The sequence below is a fragment of the Narcine bancroftii genome, chromosome 6 (assembly GCF_036971445.1).
Source record: "Narcine bancroftii isolate sNarBan1 chromosome 6, sNarBan1.hap1, whole genome shotgun sequence".
Taxonomy (NCBI): Eukaryota; Metazoa; Chordata; class Chondrichthyes; order Torpediniformes; family Narcinidae; genus Narcine; species Narcine bancroftii.
This window is the reverse complement of record NC_091474.1, coordinates 193,751,272-193,776,976: the sequence shown is the minus strand read 5'-3', so window position 1 is coordinate 193,776,976 and position 25,705 is coordinate 193,751,272. Positions and strand designations below refer to the sequence as shown.

General features: G+C 42.5%; 1 protein-coding gene across 5 annotated transcripts in view; it reads right to left on the bottom strand.

Moving 5' to 3' along the window:
• The window catches only part of ufl1 (UFM1-specific ligase 1), a 77,747-nt gene extending 52,537 nt beyond the window's left edge, over nucleotides 1–25,210 (bottom strand). For 3 of the 5 annotated variants that reach the window (XM_069887102.1, XM_069887103.1, XM_069887104.1), the window contains exons 1-5: nucleotides 24,634–25,210; nucleotides 17,519–17,664; nucleotides 17,309–17,337; nucleotides 5,978–6,075; nucleotides 3,564–3,678 (exon numbers count right to left, since the gene is read on the bottom strand). In XM_069887102.1, the coding sequence (XP_069743203.1) occupies nucleotides 3,564–3,678; nucleotides 5,978–6,075; nucleotides 17,309–17,337; nucleotides 17,519–17,664; nucleotides 24,634–24,710 (465 nt within the window). In that variant the 5' untranslated portion in view covers nucleotides 24,711–25,210. The remainder of the gene's footprint in view (nucleotides 1–3,563; nucleotides 3,679–5,977; nucleotides 6,076–17,308; nucleotides 17,338–17,518; nucleotides 17,665–24,633) is intronic. The other 2 variants (XM_069887100.1, XM_069887101.1) reach the window with 1 other exon arrangement.
• Nucleotides 25,211–25,705: the final 495 nt, after the last annotated feature.

Sequence of the window (25,705 nt, the reverse complement as noted above, 5' to 3'; positions counted from 1 at the left end):
TAACAAATCCATGTCTTCTGTTACTTGAACTTTAGACAAGCTCTGAGCATATTCTTCAGCTTGAACAAAATGTGTAAAAAAACATTCTGTTGACCTGGTATAAAAAATGTCAAAGTAGCAGGATAAATTTGTAACCTTCAACATACAAAACTTTTTAAACTGGATTAAATTCTTTCCTTTCCTTTAACAAAGTTTGGCTCAAATCTGGATAAAAGGTCCATAGTCCTTAGCCCTTTTCATCGCCAAACCTAAGAGCCTCTCTATCCTGGTAATTCAGAAATCTAACCAGGATAGATCAGATCTCTGGTTTGGACCTGATTTTGGTCTTAAAGCTCTATGGGCTCTTTCAATTAAAATCTTGTCTTCAAAATGTTCCTTTCCAAAAATCTTCTGTATTCATTCTTGGAACAAAAAACAAATCATGTCGTCTCCTTCTTTACCTTCGGATAATCCTACTAGTTCAACATTATTTCTTCCACTTTAATTTTCCAGAATATTGACTTTCTCCAACAATTTTTCATTCATCGAGATTAGTCATCGAATCTTCAGACATATTAGATCTTCAATAAGCTGCACTTCCTCTTGAACATCTTGAACCTTATTTTCCAACTTATCCATCCTTTGTGTAACATTATTCATCACCTTCAATGCATTATCCACTTTAACTGTCAAATCTATTTTAACTTGCTTCAATTCTTCAGACAATTTAAAATTATTTTCTAAAGACAAATTAATTTTAATTTGAAATTCATAAATGTTTGATTCAATCTTACTTATTTCTTTCTTAAAGTATTTTTCTTCCCTTTGGTCTGTTCCTCTTATGAACTTGATGCATCTTCTCCACTTTCATACTTTTCTGAAGCTTCTTCCACTATGCTTTTGACTCCTTCATGTTTTGAAGTTGACACCTTGGACTATTCCTTTAATGCCCGACTTCTTGTTCATGCTCAATGCAGTTTTTGTTTATCCTCTGCCGCCATCTTTATGGGTTGACGCAAAGAAGGCTCTGGAGGAAGGTCCTTCTCCTGGATCCTCTCTGGCGGATCCAGAAAATACTGCAGTGGCCTACTTCAATGCTATGGTAGGCCCAGTTTCTTTTTTCTTCTGACTTAGGTTAACTTAGGTGTTTTTTTTTTTTCTTTCTTAGGTGACATCTTAAACATTTAGATGTTTTATACTAACTTTAAAATAATTTTCTTTAAAAAAAAAATTTCTAAATACTTTTTTTTTTAACTAATCCAATGGGAATTGTGAGGTTGCGTGTCACCCCTCACGACATCACGTGACATCCCCTCTAATAGTTCTGTATCCTTTTTTATGACAGAAGTAGCTGGAAGAAGCAGCGGGCAGAGTGGTATGGTGCCTCCCTGACGAGCCCTCTTTAAACAATGATTCCAGTAAATCCCATCGATGGGAGGGGAAAGAAACCTCAATGATCCATCTGCTGCTTTTATGGTCCTGTAGACTGACCTTTGATCCGAGGCCCTCCATCAATGGTTTTCAAACTTTTTCTTTCCACTCACATACTACCTTCAGTAATCCCTATGTCACTGGTGCTCTGTGATTAGTAAGGGATTACTGAAGGAGGTATGTGAATGGGGGAAAAAAAGGGTGAGAGCTCTAGAAAGCCAGAAGTCAACCAAACCAATGATGCTTCCCTCAAACAGTGCTAGCAGTTCCCTCAAACAGTGCTTCTGAACATATATTCAGTTGTGCAAGGCATGGGGAGACTAAATCTTTATATGGTCTTTGGAGGTAAAGAATGACTTGTGTTTCAATATTATATCTGATACAAGTTCATGCAATTTGCAGTCACTATTGGGCAATGCATGTGCAAGGTCATTAACTAAAGATTGAGAACCAAAATGTCATTACTGGTTTCAATTCAACTTGTCATCATCTGTCTCTGCGGAATATTTCTGATGAGCATCAGTTAGATTTATATTTTTGTCCTCAACCGTGAAATCAGTGTGAGTCATTCACTACAAACACTCACGGATGCATCAGGTTCCATTTTCCAATTGAACTGACACCTGCGGTTAAAAATAACTTGCCATCAAGCTGGTCTAAAAATCCTCTCACAGCTCCATCTACAGGCAATACTAGCAGCTCCTTGGAGATGTAAGCACTTCAATGCAGGTATTTCTCACACCAAGTGTAATCTTGACAAAAATAGTACAAAGTCTAGATTAAAAAAACTATGGGGACAAGCAAGCAATTGAGAACTTGAGTTACCAAAATAAGGAAAATCAATTTATCCTTCATATTTTGTATCCTGGTTATGCATAGGAACAGCAGATTTGCCACATCTTCCAATTTTATAATACTAATTACCATATATTTTGGCTTACAAGTCGAGTTGTGAAACTCTTTAAAAAAAAAATTCTCAAAAGGGGTTGGGGGATCGACTTATACTTCAGACGTCAATTTGGAGTACAATTCAATGCTGGAAACACCTTGCTGCTGGTGCCACTGCTCCCCAACACCTCCCCAGTTGTGCGCCGCCACAACAACTCCTATCTGGGACCCTGAGGTAGTCATTATCACTCCTGCCTGGTAGGTTGAGATTCCTACTCTCACCAGGAGCACAATATCGGCGCTCTAGCTCCGTGGGCTGTCACTGCTGCTGCCTGGTAGGCCGAGGTTTTTTTTAAAAACTTGCTTAATTTACAGCTTTGTTACTTGCGATTGAGGTGATTTAAAAATATAGGGTTGTTTCTGGGAGGCCTGGACAGCCTGAAAAATGGGGGTTGACTTATATGCTGGATACACCATAAAACCCTTCAAATTAGGTTGAAAAATGGGGGTTGACTTAGAGCTGGTTGACTTGTTCGCCAAAATATATGGTATTCTATTCTTTGGCTCAAGATTCACTTATTTTTATCAAATAAATCTTCTGATTAAGGGTCATCAACCTGAAACATTAATCGTGTTTCTCTCTTTATAGTCAATCTTATTTCCACAGAATTGGGTTTTCACTTTGATCAGATTTCTTATTGCTGATAACATTTTTCATTGAAAAGTCAATAAAGTTCTTCAGATTCTGGAAATCTTCAATAAAAACTGAAAAATACTGAAAATCTTCAGCTCCTTTTTGATGGTCCAAGTTATGGGCCATTATGCTGTAGTTAGGGTATCATCTACATAATGTTCTTCTGTGTGTGGTCATGTCACTTTTGCTTTATTTTTAGATTTTATTCCATTTGTAACTGATTACTCCAAATTATAGAATTCTTTGTAACACATGCTGTCAGTTAGACAGAAAAACTGGTAGTATTTAAAGCAAATTCAAAAGGAAGTTATCAGTGAACCTTTTACAGTCTTATTGCTGTATATCAGTCATTGTGATATTTTATATACAGGTATACCTCTACTTTATGAAAGTAGAGCGTTCCTATGAAACCTTTCGTAAGCCCATTCACTACTATTGAAGGCTATTTTTGTAAAAGCGAAAACCCATTCAAATTTCTTTCAGATAGTGAACACAGGTTTCTTTGTAATTTGCACAAAACGAGTATTTGTAAAGCGGGGTATACCTGTATCATGAAATATTAACCACTCACCACCATTAGAAATTCCGCAGGAAGGTCATACAATTTACAGAGTTCTGCGATTGTCACATGTCCAGCTTCTTGCAGTTTGTCATTTACCTCCTCTGCCATCTGATCCAGGTATGCTCTGGTTTAAAAGATGATAATATTAACTTGTCTTACAAGGTATCTTAGATTTAAAATAACCAGTTGACACCAGGTAAATATGTCAAACAAATGTGGACATCTGCTATGCCGAATTATGATTGAACAATTAAATAAAAAATGCAATATTATTTGTTTTCATGTTCAAAATTCAATACTGTTAGCTCAATGTTGTGGGAGGAAACATAAAAGCCTATTGGGCAATTTTATATTTAATGGCTGGTTGACAATTGGTGATATTAAACCAACAGTCAGTTTTGCATCTGCTGAATTTCCATTCCCATGGAAGCAAGCATCAAGAAGAAAAACATGTTGTCTTTGGTATTTGCCACAAACTACAATACTTTGATGTCAGCTTGATTGTCACACTCAACAACTGTAAGGTTAAATTGTTTGACAACCCTTCACCCAATTTATGCTTTAAATCTTAAATTCGCTCCATTACAAACATTTTACTTACACCTTCTTAAAATCACCCATCTCTACCCTGACTGTGAATGACGTAACAATGAAACTTTGAAGATTTTTGATACCCTCAGACTTATTTGAATCAGTGCTGCCATGGCTTATCTTCCATCCAAAACTTCAGTTAACCCAAAATTCTCCTGCTCCGATCCAATTCTTTATTATGCATTATCTTTTTCACCACACCATCTTTATAACTAATGTTAACTTCTATATCCTTGTGCCACAAAATGAATGTTTTTGCCCTTCTATTTAAATCCTGCTATGGCTTTGTCATTTAAACATTCCCCAATAGTACAAACACTATGACATGCGCTTTATTCTTTGATCCTTGCCTTGATGTGTACATCTTCTTCCCTTCGCCTCATTTCCTAACACATTGTTCCTCCCTGAACTTCCCAAAACTCTATTGCTTTCTACGTGGAATACCCATCTTTTCCCTAACCCTATGTCGAGGGAGCTATATAAACTAATTTCAACAGAAGCTGACCTTGCCCATGAGGAATAGTAAACCAATGGGATGGATGGAGGCCAAGATGTTTGATGGACCCATATAGATGTTCCAGATGGGCAATGCACAGACCACTGATAACATCTAAATGGATGCTGTAAGTTTTTCAAAAGAACATAGCTGAATGTCAGGTCAAAGGCTGGGTATGGAAAAGGTGGTGGGGGGTGGGATTGGAAGAGAGATCAGGGTTATAATCAAGAAGGTAAGTTTGGGATTATGCAGACAATTGGGGTAGTTGAGGAGTATTGATGATTTGATGGTCTAAGAATCATTATAGGGCCATTATACACTGCACCCTGAACAGAAATCACATAAATGGTGCAAGAATGACTCATTCCCAGTAGTGACCAGTTGAATTTTTGGAGTGATATGAAAAGATTGTAAATAGTTATTAATGCATAGTTATTAATGCATACCATTCCAGAGAAAAATATTAATTTTCAACTTCAAATGGAGAGGGGACAAAGTGTTCTGCCATTAAAGTTTTAGGCTATGGTACTCCACTGCAACAGATGTGCAAGGAACCAAGGGAATCGGGTAGAGGGGAACAATACATAGGTGGTAGTAAGAAAAAAACTGTTTGCAATGCGAGGATGCTGTATGTATGCTATTAGTATGTTGATTGAGTAAGAATCCAAAGTCTATAACAGGGATAGGCAAAACATGTAGGAGTATAGGTAAGAGTTGAGATGTTCCAAACCTTCAGAAAGAAGTCAGATTTCTGACTGTTAATGGATAAAAACCTTGAAGAAAGGTTCATAAGTGCAGGAGAGCCAGTATCAAGGGCAGAGAACATGTTAATGTTCATGTCAACTGATTGACCAAGAGTAGTAAAATGTATTGTCAGGATTTGGAGGGAATAGTGGGCTTGGGGGGCAGAATTAAATTTAAATGCTGGAAGGGGCGATGACAGGAAAATTCCCAAGTTTGGATTTGGGAAATTACTTGAGTGATGGTTTAAGAAGTCAGAAAGAGAAAAAGCATGTAAGCAGGCCCATCGTCTCATCAACCAGCTACACTCTGGTGGCAATCTCCAGTGGCCAATTAACCAACCTGAGCACCAGGAGAAAACTCACTTAATCACAGTAGAACATGCAAATATATAGACAGCATCCAAGGTCAGGAATGAATCCTGGTCTCTGGTGACGTGTGGCAGCAGCTGTACTCATTGAACTCTCGGGGTGAATGAAACAGAAGAGAAAATGTGCTTCTGAAATCCAATTTACCGGTATTTTAATTCATGAAAATCTTTATATTGTTTTAGATCAAAGATACATGCTAAGGGTAAAATGGTGCCAATACTCACTCATTAATTAGCTGGCCTAATACAAGTTGGACTTCTCGACTTGATTTAACAATGTCATTTGCTTTGCTCTCGATGTATATTATATCCACGTTAAGAATCTAAGAAAATATAGAAAATCCTTAATATTGGTTTAGACTATGTAATCTATTAAAATAACATGAATTATTTCATTATTTCATACAGAATTATTCTGAATTTCAAGAGATGTGTCGTGAGAAAAAAAACTGGCTATGGAGATGCAATACTTGAAGAACAATCCTAAATGAATGAAGGACAGAGAGGTTAAGACTGAGCCTTGACATCTAAGATTTCGCATTACATCACAAGAGCTTATCAGGTCTCAACATTAATTGCATCAAAATGATGCAAAATCCAACAGGAAAACCTTATCATCCATCAGAAAACGCTTAATAAGTTCTTACTCTTCAGGTAAATAATGATAATAATATATTTGTGTTCCCAAGGTACAATGTGAGATTGCTCAAGATTTTTCTTGCATTAATTGCAGGTTGTTCAAGGGACAATTGAACATATTATTTTTATAGCAAGTTAATCACTCAATTATGAGTTGTGTACTAGGTTGAAGACTACATTACATTATGGGAAATATTGAATCACCATAGTTTTTACATGCAATAAATACAGTAAATCCCTGGCATCCGGCACCTGTGGGTTTGGAAGATGCTGTATAAGTGAATTTTATGGTTGATTGAGATTACGTGTTGCGTGGATTGGTGAATAAAAAGCAAAGTGTGCCAATTTTATATTTTTTTTACTATTTACTTTATGCAATATTTTTGCTGGTTGCTTGAATTCTGGACAACAGGGTTTTTATTCTATACATTTTGTCAAAAACATCCTGGCATATACATGTCAATTTGTTTTCTCTCTTATGTCCATTTGATAGTTGGTACTCATTTTTATAAGGGTGCAAGCATTTCATTGTCTAATTTAAAGATATGGTATTCAAAAAACAGACACGATGTACATTTTGGAGAAAATAAATAAGCATTATAAAGGGTAAAGAAAATAGCTGGTGGAATCCTATGCAAGGAAATTGTCCTTAAATGATATGTCAAAATTGTATAAGACGGGAAGAGAACAAACTGAGGAAATTCCTTTGTGCGAATAGCCATGCGTAAACCAAGAAAGCAAAATGGCCACAGAAGTCAACATGAGACAAGTAAAATATGGTAGATAAAGAATTTAAAAAGAACAGAGGGAAGAAGGGACAGAAAGAAGAATGAAATTATAATTGTTTATTGTAATATGCACAAGCACAATGTACAAATACATCAAAATTCAATTTATTGTCATGTAATAAAAAGTCATAATACACAAAATTGCCTTTTGTCAGCTGTAAGGCAGATTCACTATTGGCAGAAATTGCCGAAAGCACCTCCTATAGTCAGAGAAAGAGAAGCAAAAGTGAGTTCCCAAGAGTCACTGAGTGTTGTGCATTTGCTTCCAGCATTTCCACAGCCACAGAGTCCAGTCCAAACCATCAGCAGCCCGAGTTCCAGATCTGAACTTTTGATGATTAGGAACTCTTGAGCGCCCTTGGCACCCTCTTGCAATCCTGGTTCTGATACCTGGTAGCCCTTCATCCAGTTTTGAGCCAATCTCCAGCAGTCTGCCGTCTAGTGTGAGTCCCTCAACTGTAGTCATCAACAGCCCACCGCCTGTGTAGGTTCCTAATCTCAAGTTACCAACAGCCCACTGCCTGTGTAGGTTCCTAATCTCAAGTTACCAACAGCCCACCGCCTGTGTAGGTTCCTAATCTCAAATTACCCACAGCCCACCGCCTGTGTAGGTTCCTAATATCAAGTTACCAGCAGCCCACCGCCTGTGTAGGTTCCTAATCTCAAGTTACCAACAGCCCACCGCCTGTGTAGGTTCCTAATCTCGTTACCAACAGCCCACCGCCTGTGTAGGTTCCTAATCTCAAGTTACCAACAGCCCACCGCCTGTGTATGTTCCTAATCTCGTTACCAACAGCCCACTGCCTGTGTAGGTTCCTAAACTCAAGTTACCAACAGCCCACTGCCTGTGTAGGTTCCTAATCTCAAGTTACCAACAGCCCACCGCCTGTGTAGGTTCCTAATCTCAAATTACCAACAGCCCACCGCCTGTGTAGGTTCCTAATCTCAAGATACCAGCAGACCACCGCATGTGTAGGTTCATAATCTCAAGTTACCAACAGCCCAATGCCTGTGTAGGTTCCTAATGTCAAGTTACCAGCAGACCACCGCCTGTGTAGGTTCCTAATCTCAAGTTACCAACAGCTCAATGTCTGTGTAGGTTCCTAATCTCAAGTTACCAACAGCCCACCGCCTGTGTAGGTTCCTAATATCAAGTTACCAACATCCCACCGCCTGTGTAGGTTCCTAATCTCAAGTTACCAGCAGCCCACCGCCTGTGTAGGTTCCTAATCTCAAGTTACCAACAGCCCACCGCCTGTGTAGGTTCCTAAACTCGTTACCAACAGCCCAACGCCTGTGTAGGTTCCTAATCTCAAGTTACCAACATCCCACTGCCTGTGTAGGTTCCTAATCTCAAGTTACCAGCAGCCCACCGCCTGTGTAGGTTCCTAATCTCAAATTACCAACAGCCCACCGCCTGTGTAGGTTCCTAATCTCAAGTTACCAACAGCCCACCGCCTGTGTAGGTTCCTAATCTCAAGTTACCCACAGCCCACCGCCTGTGTAGGTTCCTAATATCAAGTTACCAGCAGCCCACCGCCTGTGTAGATTCCTAATCTCAAGTTACCAACAGCCCACCGCCTGTGTAGGTTCCTAATCTCAAGCTACCAACAGCCAACCGCCTGTGTAGGTTCCTAATCTCAAATTACCAACAGCCCACCTCCTGTGTAGGTTCCTAATCTCAAGTTACCAGCAGACCACCGCCTGTGTAGGTTCCTAATCTCAAGTTACCAATAGCCAAATGCCTGTGTAGGTTCCTAATCTCAAGTTACCAACAGCCCACCGCCTGTGTAGGTTCCTAATCTCAAATTACCAACAGCCCACCGCCTGTGTAGGTTCCTAATCTCAAGATACCAGCAGACCACCGCATGTGTAGGTTCATAATCTCAAGTTACCAACAGCCCAATGCCTGTGTAGGTTCCTAATGTCAAGTTACCAGCAGACCACCGCCTGTGTAGGTTCCTAATCTCAAGTTACCAACAGCTCAATGTCTGTGTAGGTTCCTAATCTCAAGTTACCAACAGCCCACCGCCTGTGTAGGTTCCTAATATCAAGTTACCAACATTCCACCGCCTGTGTAGGTTCCTAATCTCAAGTTACCAGCAGCCCACCGCCTGTGTAGGTTCCTAATCTCAAGTTACAAACAGCCCACCGCCTGTGTAGGTTCCTAAACTCGTTACCAACAGCCCAACGCCTGTGTAGGTTCCTAATCTCAAGTTACCAACATTCCACTGCCTGTGTAGGTTCCTAATCTCAAGTTACCAGCAGCCCACCGCCTGTGTAGGTTCCTAATCTCAAGTTACCAACAGCCCACCGCCTGTGTAGGTTCCTAATCTCAAGTTACCAACAGCCCACCGCCTGTGTAGGTTCCTAATCTCAAGTTACCAACAGCCCACCGCCTGTGTAGGTTCCTAATCTCAAGTTACCAACAGCCCACCGCCTGTGTATGTTCCTAATCTCGTTACCAACAGCCCACTGCCTGTGTAGGTTCCTAAACTCAAGTTACCAACAGCCCACTGCCTGTGTAGGTTCCTAATCTCAAGTTACCAACAGCCCACCGCCTGTGTAGGTTCCTAATCTCAAATTACCAACAGCCCACCGCCTGTGTAGGTTCCTAATCTCAAGATACCAGCAGACCACCGCATGTGTAGGTTCATAATCTCAAGTTACCAACAGCCCAATGCCTGTGTAGGTTCCTAATGTCAAGTTACCAGCAGACCACCGCCTGTGTAGTTTCCTAATCTCAAGTTACCAACAGCTCAATGTCTGTGTAGGTTCCTAATCTCAAGTTACCAACATCCCACCGCCTGTGTAGGTTCCTAATCTCAAGTTACCAGCAGCCCACCGCCTATGTAGGTTCCTAATCTCAAGTTACCAACAGCCCACCGCCTGTGTAGGTTCCTAAACTCGTTACCAACAGCCCAACGCCTGTGTAGGTTCCTAATCTCAAGTTACCAACATCCCACTGCCTGTGTAGGTTCCTAATCTCAAGTTACCAGCAGCCCACCGCCTGTGTAGGTTCCTAATCTCAAGTTACCAACAGCCCACCGCCTGTGTAGGTTCCTAATCTCAAGTTACCAACAGCCCATCGCCTGTGTAGGTTCCTAATCTCAAGTTACCAACAGCCCACCGCCTGTGTAGGTTCCTAATCTCAAGTTACCAACAGCCCACCGCCTGTGTAGGTTCCTAATCTCAAGTTATCAACAGCTCAATGTCTGTGTAGGTTCCTAATCTCAAGTTACCAACAGCCCACCGCCTGTGTAGGTTCCTAATATCAAGTTACCAACATCCCACCGCCTGTGTAGGTTCCTAATCTCAAGTTACCAGCAGCCCACCGCCTGTGTAGGTTCCTAATCTCAAGTTACCAACAGCCCACCGCCTGTGTAGGTTCCTAAACTCGTTACCAACAGCCCAACGCCTGTGTAGGTTCCTAATCTCAAGTTACCAACATCCCACTGCCTGTGTAGGTTCCTAATCTCAAGTTACCAGCAGCCCACCGCTTGTGTAGGTTCCTAATCTCAAGTTACCAACAGCCCACCGCCTGTGTAGGTTCCTAATCTCAAGTTACCAACAGCCCACCGCCTGTGTAGGTTCCTAATCTCAAGTTACCAACAGCCCACCGCCTGTGTAGGTTCCTAATCTCAAGTTACCAACAGCCCACCGCCTGTGTATGTTCCTAATCTCGTTACCAACAGCCCACTGCCTGTGTAGGTTCCTAAACTCAAGTTACCAACAGCCCACTGCCTGTGTAGGTTCCTAATCTCAAGTTACCAACAGCCAAATGCCTGTGTAGGTTCCTAATCTCAAGTTACCAACAGCCCACCGCCTGTGTAGGTTCCTAATCTCAAATTACCAACAGCCCACCGCCTGTGTAGGTTCCTAATCTCAAGATACCAGCAGACCACCGCATGTGTAGGTTCATAATCTCAAGTTACCAACAGCCCAATGCCTGTGTAGGTTCCTAATGTCAAGTTACCAGCAGACCACCGCCTGTGTAGGTTTCTAATGTTGTTACCAACAGCCCACCGCCTGTGTAGGTTCCTAATCTCAAGTTACCAGCAGACCACCGCCTGTGTATGTTCCTAATCTCAAGTTACCAACAGCCCACAGCCTGTGTAGGTTCCTAATCTCAGGTTACCAACAGCCCACCGCCTGTGTAGGTTCCTAATCTCAAGTTACCAACAGCCCACCGCCTGTGTAGGTTCCTAATCTCAAGTTACCAACAGCCCACAGCCTGTGTAGGTTCCTAATCTCAAGTTACCAACAGCCCACAGCCTGTGTAGGTTCCTAATCTCAAGTTACCAACAGCCCACTGCCTGTGTAGGTTCCTAATCTCAAGTTACCAGCAGACCACCGCCTGTGTATGTTCCTAATCTCAAGTTACCAACAGCCCACAGCCTGTGTAGGTTCCTAATCTCAAATTACCAACAGCCCACCGCCTTTGTAGGTTCCTAATCTCAAGTTACCAACAGCCCACTGCCTGTGTAGGTTTCTAATGTCGTTACCAACAGCCCACCGCCTGTGTAGGTTCCTAATCTCAAGTTACCAGCAGACCACCGCCTGTGTATGTTCCTAATCTCAAGTTACCAACAGCCCACAGCCTGTGTAGGTTCCTAATCTCAGGTTACCAACAGCCCACCGCCTGTGTAGGTTCCTAATCTCAAGTTACCAACAGCCCACCGCCTGTGTAGGTTCCTAATCTCAAGTTACCAACAGCCCACAGCCTGTGTAGGTTCCTAATCTCAAGTTACCAACAGCCCACAGCCTGTGTAGGTTCCTAATCTCAAGTTACCAACAGCCCACAGCCTGTGTAGGTTCCTAATCTCAAGTTACCAACAGCCCACCTCCTGCGTAGGTTCCTAATCTCAAGTTACCAACAGCCCACCGCCTGTGTAGGTTCCTAATCTCAAGTTACCAACAGCCCACCGCCTGTGTAGGTTCCTAATCTCAAGTTACCATCAGATCACCGCCTGTGTAGGTTCCTAATCTCAAGTTACCAACAGCCCACCGTCTGTGTGTACTTCAGCTGCAGAGCCCCTCACCGTTGTGGTCATCCTCATGTGGATTGTCTCCTCTGTTTCTTCTCAGATGGAGGGGAGATCTCCCCATTTTCTGGTGCCCTACACTAGTCGTCAGCTTCCCTGGAGTCTGCAATCCCTTGTGTCTGCTGTTGATCATAGGCATTGCCATCTTGGCCATCAGTGGTCATGGGATTTTAAATAAAACTACTGTCGGCTCCTTTAACAGGATTTTCAAAGCCTGTACAGAGCTGACGGCCATCAGTCTGGGTGGTTGGACCCCGCTGAACTGCTGTGTCTCTGCTCCTCACTCTCTGTGGGTCCGTACCAGGGACAGTGCTGCCATTACAGCAACTCTGGCAGTGTCGCCATCTTTTTTTTTCTTACTTGGTGCAGCCAAACAGGTATGTAAGATACACCAACTAAAATAACATAAATTACCAAATACCCAAGGCAGGAAACAAATAGATGAAGGGATAAAATAAAGATAAATTTTGTATTGTCTTTTGTCTTTTAAACGGTGTATTAATGTATGTGTATTACTTGGGCATTGTAAGAGTGAGTCTCAGTCAACTGAAAATTTGCATATCCGACATCCACGATCCCCACAGGTGCTGGATCCCCATAGGTGCCAGATAATATATTTAAAGTATAGACTGTAATCTAGAAATCCTTCCTCTAATCTATTACCATCATTGCTGAGGTGTAGTCCTGGTTGAGAAACAATAGCTCTGTAGAACGATCTTTTGTTTAAGAGTCTTTTATTGTCATGTAATAAAAAAGATGGCAATTATACAAAATTGGCATCAGTAGAAACTGTCAAATGGTGCTAGGTCCAAGTCTTTGGATCAGCTTCAGCCAGAGTTGGTGAAGGGTGACTCAATTTTCAAAAATCGGGTGTGGTACTGTCCGCATCGAAGAAGTCACCTCATCTTCCCAAGTGTACTCAGTGCAGGAACTATGGTGATGTGCTAGCTTGGCAGGAGCAGGGAATTTGGGCTCTACAATTGTAAAACGTCTGGGTGGTCGGGAATGGTGGTGGGGAGGAGTTGGACCCGAAAGTGGCAGTTGGGAAGTGTCGGATCCAGTGGCAGCAGTGGAGATTACGCTTGACCATTGACTAATGTGATCCTCATTCTGATTGAGAATGTTAAGTATCAACACTTATGCTTGCAAATGTCTTTACATTAGGGAAATGGATGAACAATAAAACTGACACAGCGAATTTACGATTATGTCCATTTTGAGATACGACTGGTTGGTCAGAACAGAACACGGTGGTAAGTCAGGGACTTCAGTATTCACATTCCCATTTAAAAAAAAGAAAAAAAGTGGTGCTACAATACCGTAGTACAGTGACATACCATCAACTGTTTTGAGTTAGGAGCTGATGTGGTCTATAACCGACCTCTGGAAGAACCTGAATGATATACAGGTACACAATCCTTTATCCGGAACCCTTGGGGGACAGTGTGTTCCGAATTTTGGATTTTTCCGTATTTTGGAAAGCCAGATTTAAACCCACCCGAATTGTGCTGCTGTATCCATCCCCACCCCCCTTCCAATTGCACTGCCATCTCCCCCCCCTTGCCCACCCGACTCATGCTGCCAGTCTCTCCCCTCCCCCCTCGACCGCCCGACTCGCGCTGCCGGTCTCCCTAGCGCTGCTGGTCTCCCCCCACTCGACTGCCCAACTCGCCCTGCCGGTCTCTCCCCCCTTGACCGCCTATCTCGTGCTGCCGGTCTCACCTCCCCTCAACCACCCAACTCGCGTTGCCGGTCTCCCCCCCCTTCAATCGCCCGACTTGCACTGCTGTCTCTCTCCCCAGTTGATGGATTTTGGAGCTTTCCAGATGTTAGATGTCCGGATAAAGAATTGTGTACCTGTATGTCTTTATGAAACAGTGGGGAATACAGGTACATGATCCTTTATCCAGACATCAAAAATCCGGAAAGCTGCAAAATCTGGCAAGTCGGGCAGGAGACTGGCAGCGCGAGTTGGGCATGAGTTGGGTGGGCAAGGGGGGGGGGGGGGAGATGGCAGTGCAATTGGAAGGGGGGTGGGGGTGGATACAGCAGCACAATTGGGCCCAAAGGTACCAAATTTCTGTGCGACACTTCCAGCAGGCAACCATTTAGAGGTGCCAGATCTTCAATACTTTGCATGGGTTAGCCCATCTTTCCATCCAGGCAACCACTCAACTAATCGCAGATTGCTTCATGTAGCATGGCCTACGCAAACAGGTCGGACACTGGGCCAGAAAGTGCACACATTGCCAGACCTCCACGTTCCAGAGGTACTTAAAGACTGCTGCAACCTTTCTAGTGAACACACAAGAGTCTGAGCTTGTGCACATGGATATCATCGGCCCACTACCTGACTTGAGAGGAGCAAGGTACCTATTTACAATGGCATACAGGTTCACGAGGTGGCCATAAGACGTCCTAATCACTGAGACATCATCAGAAACATGCTCCAGGTCGCTGATCACAATCTAAGTGGCAAGGTTTGGGTTCCCCGCCCACATCACCTCAGAGGGGCACAGTTCACCTTGTCTCTGTGGTTAGTGGCAGCGCAGCTACAAAGAATCCAGCTCCACCAAACGACTGTATGCCACCCTCAATTAAATGGCCTAGTGGAATGTTTCCAGAGGCACCTGAAGTCAGCCTGATGGCACACCTCCAAGGGCCAACTGGGTAGACAAACTCCCCTGGGTGCTACTGGGCATCTGCACAGCACCCAAGAAAGACCCAGCAGGATCATCCGCCGAACTATTTTCCAGGGCACCACTTACAGTGTAGAAATGTAGAAGGTTGTGTTCATAGGATAAATGTAGAAGTTGCGTTTATAAGATAGCTACAAAAATAATTTATAAGAAAATCAGCATAAATTTTACTCAGTCAGAAGCTTCCCACAGAATAGGTTAACAAATCTCTCAGGCAGGAATCAATTCTCACCTCTTCTACAGAACCCCCAGGCTCCAGATATCTTGATGCCTATCTGTTATCTTTTAACACAATAGTGCTAACTGACTACTGATAGAGCCAACAAACTGTCAAAAGGCAGCCCATTCATAAATTGGTTTCTCTCCCAAATGCAGTTGGGATGTAAATTATCAAAGGCTGCAATAAGCATCCAGCAACACTGATGGTGCCACTCAGGCCCTGGATGACATTGTTTCTGCCTAGAAGTTTTGCCCTCCACTGTTAACTTTAATAATTTAAGATGAGAGTGACCATTTGCACGTGTTAATATCCTGCATCAGAGAAGGATATTGGTGTGTACTGAGAACAACCCTTCCAGACTTGTACACAAGGATGTCTCTCTCTTAATTACGACTTGTACAAAGTATAAATGATTGACACAAACCATTTCCCAGTCTCTAGGAGGGGGATATGCAAAATGCAAAACATAAGTTGTAACAATGCGTTCAAAGAAATTATATCCAATTTATATGCAGGAAAATGCCTTAAATATTGTACCCTGTGACTGTGTTCTTTGAATGAAACCAAACAGTCTTATAGGCACTTTCAGGTGGCCGAATTCCCCCAATTTAAAGCCGCATATTATGCCCATATGCGGCTGTCAGGAGGCCACTTGAAAGCGCAGGAGGCATATGCGAGGCGAACTTTGTAATCCTCCTCCAGGAGGGATAATCGCCAGACCACTGAGGTGTGCCGTCATTCCCCCCTCCTCCCACCTGAATGCAGCCACCTGAAAGCAGCTGCTAAAAGGATGACACAATCAGCTGGTGAGTGCCTGACAGTCTCCGAGGCGCTTTCAGATGGCTAGCACTGCACTTTCAGCGCTGCCACCTGACGACCATTCCACAGGTCTGAATCCGCTTTTGCAGGTGCATTCTTGGCGGAGAATGCACCTGAAGAAGCCTTTAGTGAAGTGACCGTGTCTACCCAACACTAAGGACTGCTCATTCCCGCTAGCTTTATTTGAATAAAGTCCGTTTGAGTTGTTCTGCATAGCCTGGTTGTACTTTTTGTTTCTCGACAGGATAAAGTCTGTTTGAGTTCTGAATAGCCTGGTTGTACTTTTTGTATCTTGACAGGAGCGTGGCTATCACAACAGTACATGGCGAATTCGTGCCTGCACCCTATGGCCAAAGGACACTCCACCAGAGGTCCTGGCCAGACTTTGAGAGAGACTCAGAACACTGGGTCTGGTGCCGATGTCCCACTATGGGGAAAGGCCCTCCTTCATACCCAAAGACCTGCAGCAGAGTGAGGATGTGTTCATCCGCAAGGAGCACACAGACCACCCCTGCAGCAACCATATGAAAGACCCTTCAAAGTGGTACATCATAATGGGGCAACTTGTGTTTTGGATGTGGGTAGCCAGGAAAAAACATTTATCATAGACTGCCTCAAGCCGGAACATCTGGCTATTGAGCACCCAGTCATGGTCCCACCAATCAAGAGGCAAGGGCAGCCAAGTAAAACAGACAAGTGTACGAAGTGTGGTTTCAGCATTTCCTATCACCGGTTCTGTGGCGGCTCACTCACGTGGCAGGCAAACAGCGCCAGCAGTCGCGGCCGAGTCCGCAGTCAGAGACATACTTGGGAGCTGAGTATGGGGCAAAACAATGGACAGGAAGTTGACATAACTTCCACCCTGCACGAGCACCGAGACCGCTGGGACCAACATGGACCTTTTAAGTGTGGAAGTTTGAAACAGTAAATCAGTTGGCTTGAAACTCTACTTGACTCAGTGTGTTTCTTCCAGCCGCAGTGGCCGATAGTGACATATCTATACTAATCCCATTTATAGCACTTGGTCCATAGCTTAGATATACAGTATTAAGTACTGTTAGAAAAGGAAAACAATCTTCAACATTTAAAGTAAAGAAAGGGAGAGTTTATTTTCAATTTTCGGGTTTTCAGCCCAAATTAGTCTTTTTCCAACTATTATATCAAATCTAGGTCCTGAATGTACAGCAATTTGGCATCAACAATACTTTTACTGTTTCAATTTTCTGAGGATTAGTCAGTATTAAAAAGATTATAGATGCCATACGTCAAATAAAACAAAACTAGACATTGAATATGTGCAAGTAAAATACAATTGAGAAGATTTTAAGTGAAAAATATTTACTCACATGCTGTAGATCCACAATATTTATCCTGCCTGAAAAGTAAGGGAGATATTTAAATAGTTAATTTATAATACGTATAATAATTAAAACATTATTGTTCTCTTCTTAAAATAAAGGCTTTACCCAAATATACTATATAGCTTTTCTAATACTGTATAATATAGGTTTTGAAAATGTTCCCAGTTTCATCATGCATGCAAATTGCAAACTCACCTCCATGAACGTACAGCTCATCCCGTATCTCTTTGGCAATTTGAGCTGGAGTGATATACTCCTTACCATCCAGTGTGTGTATCACATCCAATTGTTTGTCTGCTATCAATTTAGCAACAATTTCAACACAGTTTCGTTCAGATAACCTACATAAATAAAATGAGATTATGAATGTAAGTTGAAAAGTAAAAACATGTCTTTCATTTAAAAATAAACCTTTATGCCTGGTCAGAAGCTAGCAAATGAAAAATACTATTCTGTATAAAGTAAAGCAGAGGTTGATATCACTGTAGTTTATAATCATATACTTGTGAAGCAACAGGTGTGTGGAGGGTGTGAAGGAATGGAGCACCAAGGAGAAAGCTAAGCAATCATATGGCATGTGTTCAAACTCCACAAAGAGTACACCTAGACAGGTCAAAACCAGGTCACCAGACTGTGAGGCTAAAATTGTAATAGCAAAACAGTACAGGTAATTTCTTATGCGTTAGGACTTTAGATTCAATGATTATAATTTATTGCTTAGAGTCAGGTGTAGAGATATACAATTAAAATCTTTGTTTTGTGTCCTATCCAGGTAAGTCAGCCATCCTTGAGCGAAACAGATAATGTAAAATAAAACAGAAGTCCGAGCACAGCATTACAAAGAAAAATGTTCAGTTCAAAACAGAACAAGGGCAACATCATTTTACTAAGGAGAGGTCCGTTAAATGGTCTGACAACAGCAGGAAAGAAACTGACCTTTAATCTGGTGCTGTTTTCAAACTCCAGTTGGGAGGGGGAAAAGTGTGAGATTGGAGTAGAATGGGTCTTTTAACATGCTGGTTGCTTTCTCAAACAGTAAGTGTAGATGGGGAAACAAAAAGTTTCTCCTCACCTTAGTCTTAAGTTGTTTAACCTTATCGTTAGATTGTCACCCTTTGTTCGAGACTTCCCCAACATTAGGAACACTCTTCCTGCATCTAACGTGTCTCATCCAGTCCGAATTTTATGTGTCTTAATGAGAATCGCTTTCGTTTCTCTGAATTCCAATGAATATAACCTTGCTCTATCCAGTCTTTCTGGATATGTTAGTTTTACTATCCCAGGAATCAGACTGGTGAAACTTTCTGCTTCGGTTTTCCTCCCACCTTCCAAAAATGTATAGGGTTGGTAGGTTAATTGAGCACCAGGCATCAATGGCCGAAATCAGCTTCTATCACGTTGTAAATATAAAATTTAATGTACTGGCCTCATCAACTTCAAAACAAGATTGTCCATCAAAACTCAACACAATGCTCAAGGTGTGGTGTCACCAAGGCCCTATATAACTGCAGAATAACTTCTTTGCTTTGACGTTCAAAACATCTCCTAATAAAGACCAATATGCTATTTACTTTTATCACTGCCTGTTGTACCTGCATTCCAACCTTTAATGACAGGTATACCAAAAAACCCTGGTCTTGTTGCATCTCTCCTTTTTTCTAATTTGTCATCAACCAGATAATAATTCGCCTTCCTGTTACTGCCACCAAAGTGGATAACCTCACATTTATCTGTTATATTGCATCTGCTTGAACTTTTCCATTCTACTAATCTGCCCAAGCCAGCATGCAACCTTTTGGAATTTTCCTAATAGCTCACATTGTCATCCAGCTTAATTGCACCTGCAAATTTAGTGTTAATACATTCAATTCATTTGTCTAGGTCGTTAACATTTTTGCAGTGAAACTTGCGATTCCCCATTCGTAACTGCCTACCAATCTGAAAGGATCCCATTAGATACTATGTGCAGTGCACAAAATATGGCAGATCATACAGCATCCACAGGAAGTAAAAGCAGATGACAATTCAGGCCTTAGCCCTTTGTCAGAAATGTTGAAAAGCAGATACCTGAATATAAAGGTGGGGGTAGGGGATGGAAAGGGCAAGGAGGGGAGGGGAGCAGAGGGGTAAGAAGGAAAGCTTTCTGATAGAATGACTGAAGGAGTTGGGCTGCTGAAGGGAGACAGAAGGAAGACCCTCAATAGAGAGAAACAAAGGAGGGGATTAATGGATATTGGTGAAGTCAATATTGATGCTGTCTGCTGGAGATTGCTGAGATGGAATACAAGGTGTTTTCCCTCCAATTTGTGGGTGAGCACAACTCAGCAGTGCAGGCGACCATAGACAAACTTATCAGTGTGGCAATGGTGTGTGGAATTAAAGCGGTTGAACCCTGTAGCCTACCAAGTAGTTTTTGATCCACGTTAATACATTATCTCATGTTCTCTAATTTTGCACACCAATCTCTTTGGCTGGACCTTACCAAATGTCTTTTGAATGTTCAAATATCACAAGATATAAGAGCAGAAGTAGGCCCATCAAGTCTGCCCTGCCATTCTAATCATGAGCTGATCCATCCACCCACTCAGCCCCACTCCCTGGCTCTCTCTGCATAACCTTTGATGCCCTGACCATCAAAGGTTAGCCAATCTCTGCCTTAAATACATGCAATGACCTCACTTCCACAGCCACTTGTGGCAACAAGTTCCGCAGACTCACAACCCTCTGACTAAAGAAATGTTTCCACAATGCTGAAATTTTGCCCTCTTTTCCTCGAATTGCCTTCCACAGGGAACATCCTTGTCACATCTACATTTTGCAGGGCTTTCAGCATTCAAAATGCTTCTATGAGGTTCTCCCCTCATCTTTCTGTTCTCCAACAAGTCCAGTCCAAGAGCTGACAATCATTTCTCATACACTAACCCTTTCATTCCTGGTATAATTCTAGTAAATCTCTGAACCCTCTCCAACGCCAGCTCGTCTTTTTGCAAATATGGCCCAAAAACTGTACACACTACTCCAAGAGAGGTCTCACTATAGAGTCTTAACATTACATCCCTGTTCTTATATGCTATCCCTCTAGAAATGAATGTCAACATTACATTTGCCTTCTTCGCCACTAACTCAATCTGGAGGTCAACCTTTAGGGTATCCTGCACGAGGTCTCCCAAGTCCTTTGCACTTAGGAACTTTGAATTTTCTCATCTAAATCATCTGCCCATCTATTTCTTCTACCAAAGTGTATGACTGTACACTTTCCAACATTGCATTTCATCCCTCACCTCTCTGCCCATTCTCCTAATTTATCCAAGTCTCTCTGCAGCCTTTCTGTATCCTCAGCACCACCCCCTCCCCCCACCTATCTTGGTATCACCTGCAAATTTAGACATAAAGCCATCTATTTCATAATCCAAATCATTTAAATACAACATAAAAAGTGGCCCCCAACACCAACGCCTATGGAACACCGCTGGTAACCAGTAGCCAACTAGAATAGGATCCCTTTATTCCCACTCCCTGTTTCCTGCTGATCAGTCAATGCTCTATCCATGTGAGTACCTTTCCATGGGCCCTCATCTTGTGGAGCAGCCATATTGTTGAAGGCCTTTTAAAAGTCCAAATATACAACATCCACTGCAACTCCTGTTTATCCTACTTTTGATCTCTTCAAAAATTAGCAAGAGGTTTGTCATTGTTACGTACCAGACCAGCAGCAACAGAAATTCACCAAGACAATGGCATCTTCAATACAATAAATTTTATTAATAACTTCTATTATTAAACACTTTTTACTTAACTCTAAACTTAGTGTGTGTGTGTGTGTGTGTGTGTGTGTGTGTGTGTGTGTGTGTGTGTGTGTGTGTGTGTGTGTGTGTGTGTGTGTGTGTGTGTGTCTGTGTCTGTTTGTGGTGGGGGGGGGGGTTGCTCTCCAAACCATTATAGTTTAGGCAAGATCGTAAAATTATCAATTTTTAAAGTTCAGCCAGTTTTGTGTTGAAACTCAGATTCTTTAAATTGTTGCTCAAAAGTAATTGCAGAGTAGGTGTGAGGCTTTAGATTGCTCCAAACTCACAACATTCTTGTAGAATTGTTTCTTCAAACAAATGATTTCTCTCTCTTGCATGAAGGTTACAGAACTTGTGTTTTCTTCCATAAGATTTCACAAACTCAGGTTCGAGTCTGACAAAGTAACCATCACAATGGTTATGATCCAGAAACAAGAATGATCTTGCTTTCTTTTATCCAGAATTGTGTTAGTCACAAGTGGCTATTTAAGCAGCACTTCCCTCTCTCTTGACCAAGAGTAACAGCAAACTGGCTATCCTTTCCAAAGCCATTGCAATTCTGTGCTCCTCGCTTGACAAGAAGAGTGCTACACGAATAATACCTCTGACCAAAGGCTACTGCATTTTTTCACCTCAGATGTTTTTTGGTGCAATATTAAAATGCAGTTTTTCAAAGGCCTTTAATCACATGACATGACCTCACTGCTGGTTTCCATTTGAAGTTTATCTCTTCCAAAGGTTTATGAGCTAAATGCTTCCGATCTACTGAAGCCACAAGCACAAGCCTTTGTGTGCATAGGTCATTGAAGCAAAAACTGGCTTGTTTGAACAAATGCTTCTGAATTTCCATTCTAACAACATAGGGAAACAAACTAGATGTCCTCCTTGAACATACACCATTATTCCAGCAATTTCAATGAACAATCGCTTCGTTTTATTGTGTTGTTTACCATAGTTATCATCTATGAAAATGACTTCTCCCTGAGTATAATTGTGTGTGTCTGTACATTTGACCCCATTTTTCCAGCCCATAATTCCTTTACTAATAAATATATATAACTAAAGATTAATAATACAATTCCGTCACAGTCAGGCATGATTTTCTTTTAAGGAAACCATGCTGATTATGCCTATCTTTTCATGCCCCTCCAGGTATTCCATAATCTCAACCCTGACAATTGACTCCAACAGCTTCCCAACCACCAATGTCAGGCTAATAGGTCTACAATTTCCCTTCTTAAACAGCGGAGGGCCATCCGCGATCCTCCAGTCCATTGGAACCATGCCAGGCTCCTGATTCCTGAAAAATTATTACCAATGCCTCCACAATCTCTATGGCTACCTCCTTCAGAACCCGAGGGTGCATTCCACGTGATCCAGTACACTCATCTTCCCTTAGCTTGCCAAGTACCTTCTCTTTCGTGATCATGACCGCACTACTTCTCTTCCAAGAAAACCATGAGAGTCTGTTATGTTCTAATGTCTTCCACAGTGATCCAAAATATTCATTCAGTTTTTCTGCCATCTTCTTGTCTCCTATTACAATTTCCCCAGTGTCATTTTCTATTAGTCCTAGGTCTATTTTGATCACTTTTTTTACTCTGTATATTTTTAAAGAAACTTTTAGTATCCTCTTTGGTATTACTTGTAAACCTCTTTCATAATTCATCTTTTTCTTCCTAATCACCTTCTTAGTTGTCTTCTCCAAATTTACCAGTCCACTCTCTTCCTACTCATTTTTGCCCGCTCTTTTGCTTTTACTAGTTCACTGTTGTCTACTCTACTGGTTACATCTTCAAAGAAATTCCCTAAGATATGATTTCCCTTTCATAAATTCATGCTGACTTGGATTAAAACCTCTCACTCTTCTCCAAATATGCTCCAAAGTTAACTCTCTTTGGAACTGTGATGATCGCAGCGCTGCCTTTTTGAATCATTGGTTGTGCACTCTTTTTCATTTTAATTTGGTTAAAAAGTCAAATCTTTTACAGATCATTTTCCTGGTTTATTATCCAGACTGGGTTTGCCCACTGTGAGAGATGAGTAAACTTGACATAAAAATATGAAAGATGGGGAAACTAGTGCAGACATGTGGAGTGATGGATTAAACCAGTATGAACAGTCTAAGCATGGAAATTAGGATGCAGGAAGCAGAGTCAGCCTATGTAAGATAAGAACCTTCTAGTCCTTTCGACAGGATCAGTGAGCCCACGGTATGAATAAGATAAGGAGAGGAATAATAGAATGTAGGAAGTTGAGATAGTCTGGATGAGATAAGGGTCTCCTAACCCTAGACAGAAGTACCAAGTTCTACATATATAATTAGTAAGCCATACACAGGTTTATCAAGTTATGCATATTTAATTAGTAAACCCTAGACAGGATTAGCGAACTCTGCATATGAAGGGACTGTAGCTCTGAGAGTTGGAAAGGTGTGAATGGGGACAAGGGCAAGGTTGTGAATAAGGACAATGGGGATAATGACATGAGAAGACACCGACAGGATACCCCCTGGTCCTCCAAGTCCACTGAAACTGCACATAGGCAGGAAGGATTGCCTAGCCAAACCCATCCAGGGGGCAGAAGAATGTAAGGGGGAGGGTATTCTGATACTGAAATTCACTGTATAAAAGTTGGGTGAGCCCCAGTGTATGTGTGTATTCCCAGGGTAAGGGGAAGCACCCAACTTTGCATTGTTGTTATAATAAATGTTCTTTGTTCTCAATTTTGGTCTCGAGCAATTTCTGTTAAGGTATTTCTATTTCTAACACCCACCAATGTGGAGACATTGCACGACAGTCCCTCATCAAGTGTCCCACTGGTGGTAGTGTCATAATAATGATGTGAAAAGATGAAATTTTACATTTTTGCCAGACACACACAATAATGGGTGCACCAGGTGGACACTTGAGATTTGGAGAATGCTCAGGCAAAATTGGGAGTTATTGGGATTTAATTTTCCCAGATGCATGCAGTCGAAAACTAATTTAATTTACATGCAAATCATGTCCTGCCCCTCTCGCCTTGGGAAGCTGGGTCCCTATGTAAAAGGGCCGCGGGCTGAATCTGCCCTTTTCCACAGACCGTGAGTTGTGCAAAAAGAGCCTATACGGGGTTTATAAAGAATGCATTCTGATTCCATAGGAAAGAACTGGAAATTGCAAGGAGAATGCCTCACCTGTGCACAAGACCCTTGCAGAGATGAAACAGGTGGAGGTGACATTTGTAGCTCCATAAATGTTTTATTTAAAGCGGAAAATGTAATACAAGGGGTCTTCGATCAACTTTCATGATCATTCACGTTAGTGGGTTAGCAGCCAGCCTAAGGCTCCGTCACGGAAATGACCGTGAGGCCTTCAGTGCAGGATGCATGGCTGGTTAAAAAAAAACTCGCGGGGAGTCGTCGGCAGCGGGAGCAAATGGCTCCAGGATGGCGAGGGAGAATCCCCTCCCCCACCCCCACTCCCACCCAGGCCTGACCCGTCGAACTGAGCCAGAAACCGCCTCCAGGGCTCGCCACTCTACCTCTGCACGGTGCTGGCAAACTGCGCTCTCTGGAAGTCGGCCGCCAGCCGTCGGATTTCAGCCCAGTCTGCCGCCATTCGCCCGTCAGCCGCGTTGCGGCTCGCGCTCCGGGCCACGGCCCAGTGTCCAACGTCCCCGGGACTCGACGCTTCGCCCCTGCGCTCGCTCGCGCTCTGCTGCTGCCCCGCTCTCTGCAGCCTCCACGTCAACACTGCCCTGCCAATGGACGGCCACGCAGCGCACACATTCCCATCAGCGTTTTCGAGTTGCGAAGGGTAAATTGCGATGGTTCCCGAATATTTCTCGTGCAATGTCGTTCGATCCAATTGCACCTCATTAAAAAAAAGATGTCAGCGCTGGAGAGAAATTCTGGAAGATCCAGTCCCTCAGCATTGTGGCATTCCGCCTCCAACTTTAACAGTGGTCAGAGAGGCAGCTGCCCACTGTCTCAAAGTGAGGCCCTTTTTACACAGAGACTGCCCTAATCACGGTCTGTGTAAACGGGCAATCTGAAAGGCAGAGTCAGCATGCAAGCCACTGTCCTTTTACACAGGGATCCAGCTTCCCAAGGCGAGAGGGGCAGGACATGATTGACAGCAGCGCCGCCTCCTGCTGGAATGTATCATGATGATTTTGACCAGGTCCACGATCATTTGCAATGATTTGCATTAGGATTGGCTGTTTTTTTTAAAAAAAACACTGGCATTTATCCAAAAAAAAACTTTGCTTGACCTAATAACTCCCATTGGCCAATTCAGCCAATGGTGCACCCATTTGTGGAGCAATTCACGTTATTGTTTATTTTCCTGTATAAACTTGATTTATTTTAAATAAAGTCTTCAAAAAAAAAGCAAATTTATAGATGGTGTTGTCATACAGAGCCGCACATTCATAAGTGTAGAGCGAGAATTTACAGCTTATTCTAAGAAATATTAACTAAAACTTGTCTCAGTTGGTAGATATTTAGTGCATTCCTGCTGGCTCTGAATAATGTTCAGTCTCTTGGTTTTTCTTTGCTGTTGTACTCTGTCCATTGCAACAGAAAAGAAGAGACTGGGTGCAGATTGGGGGA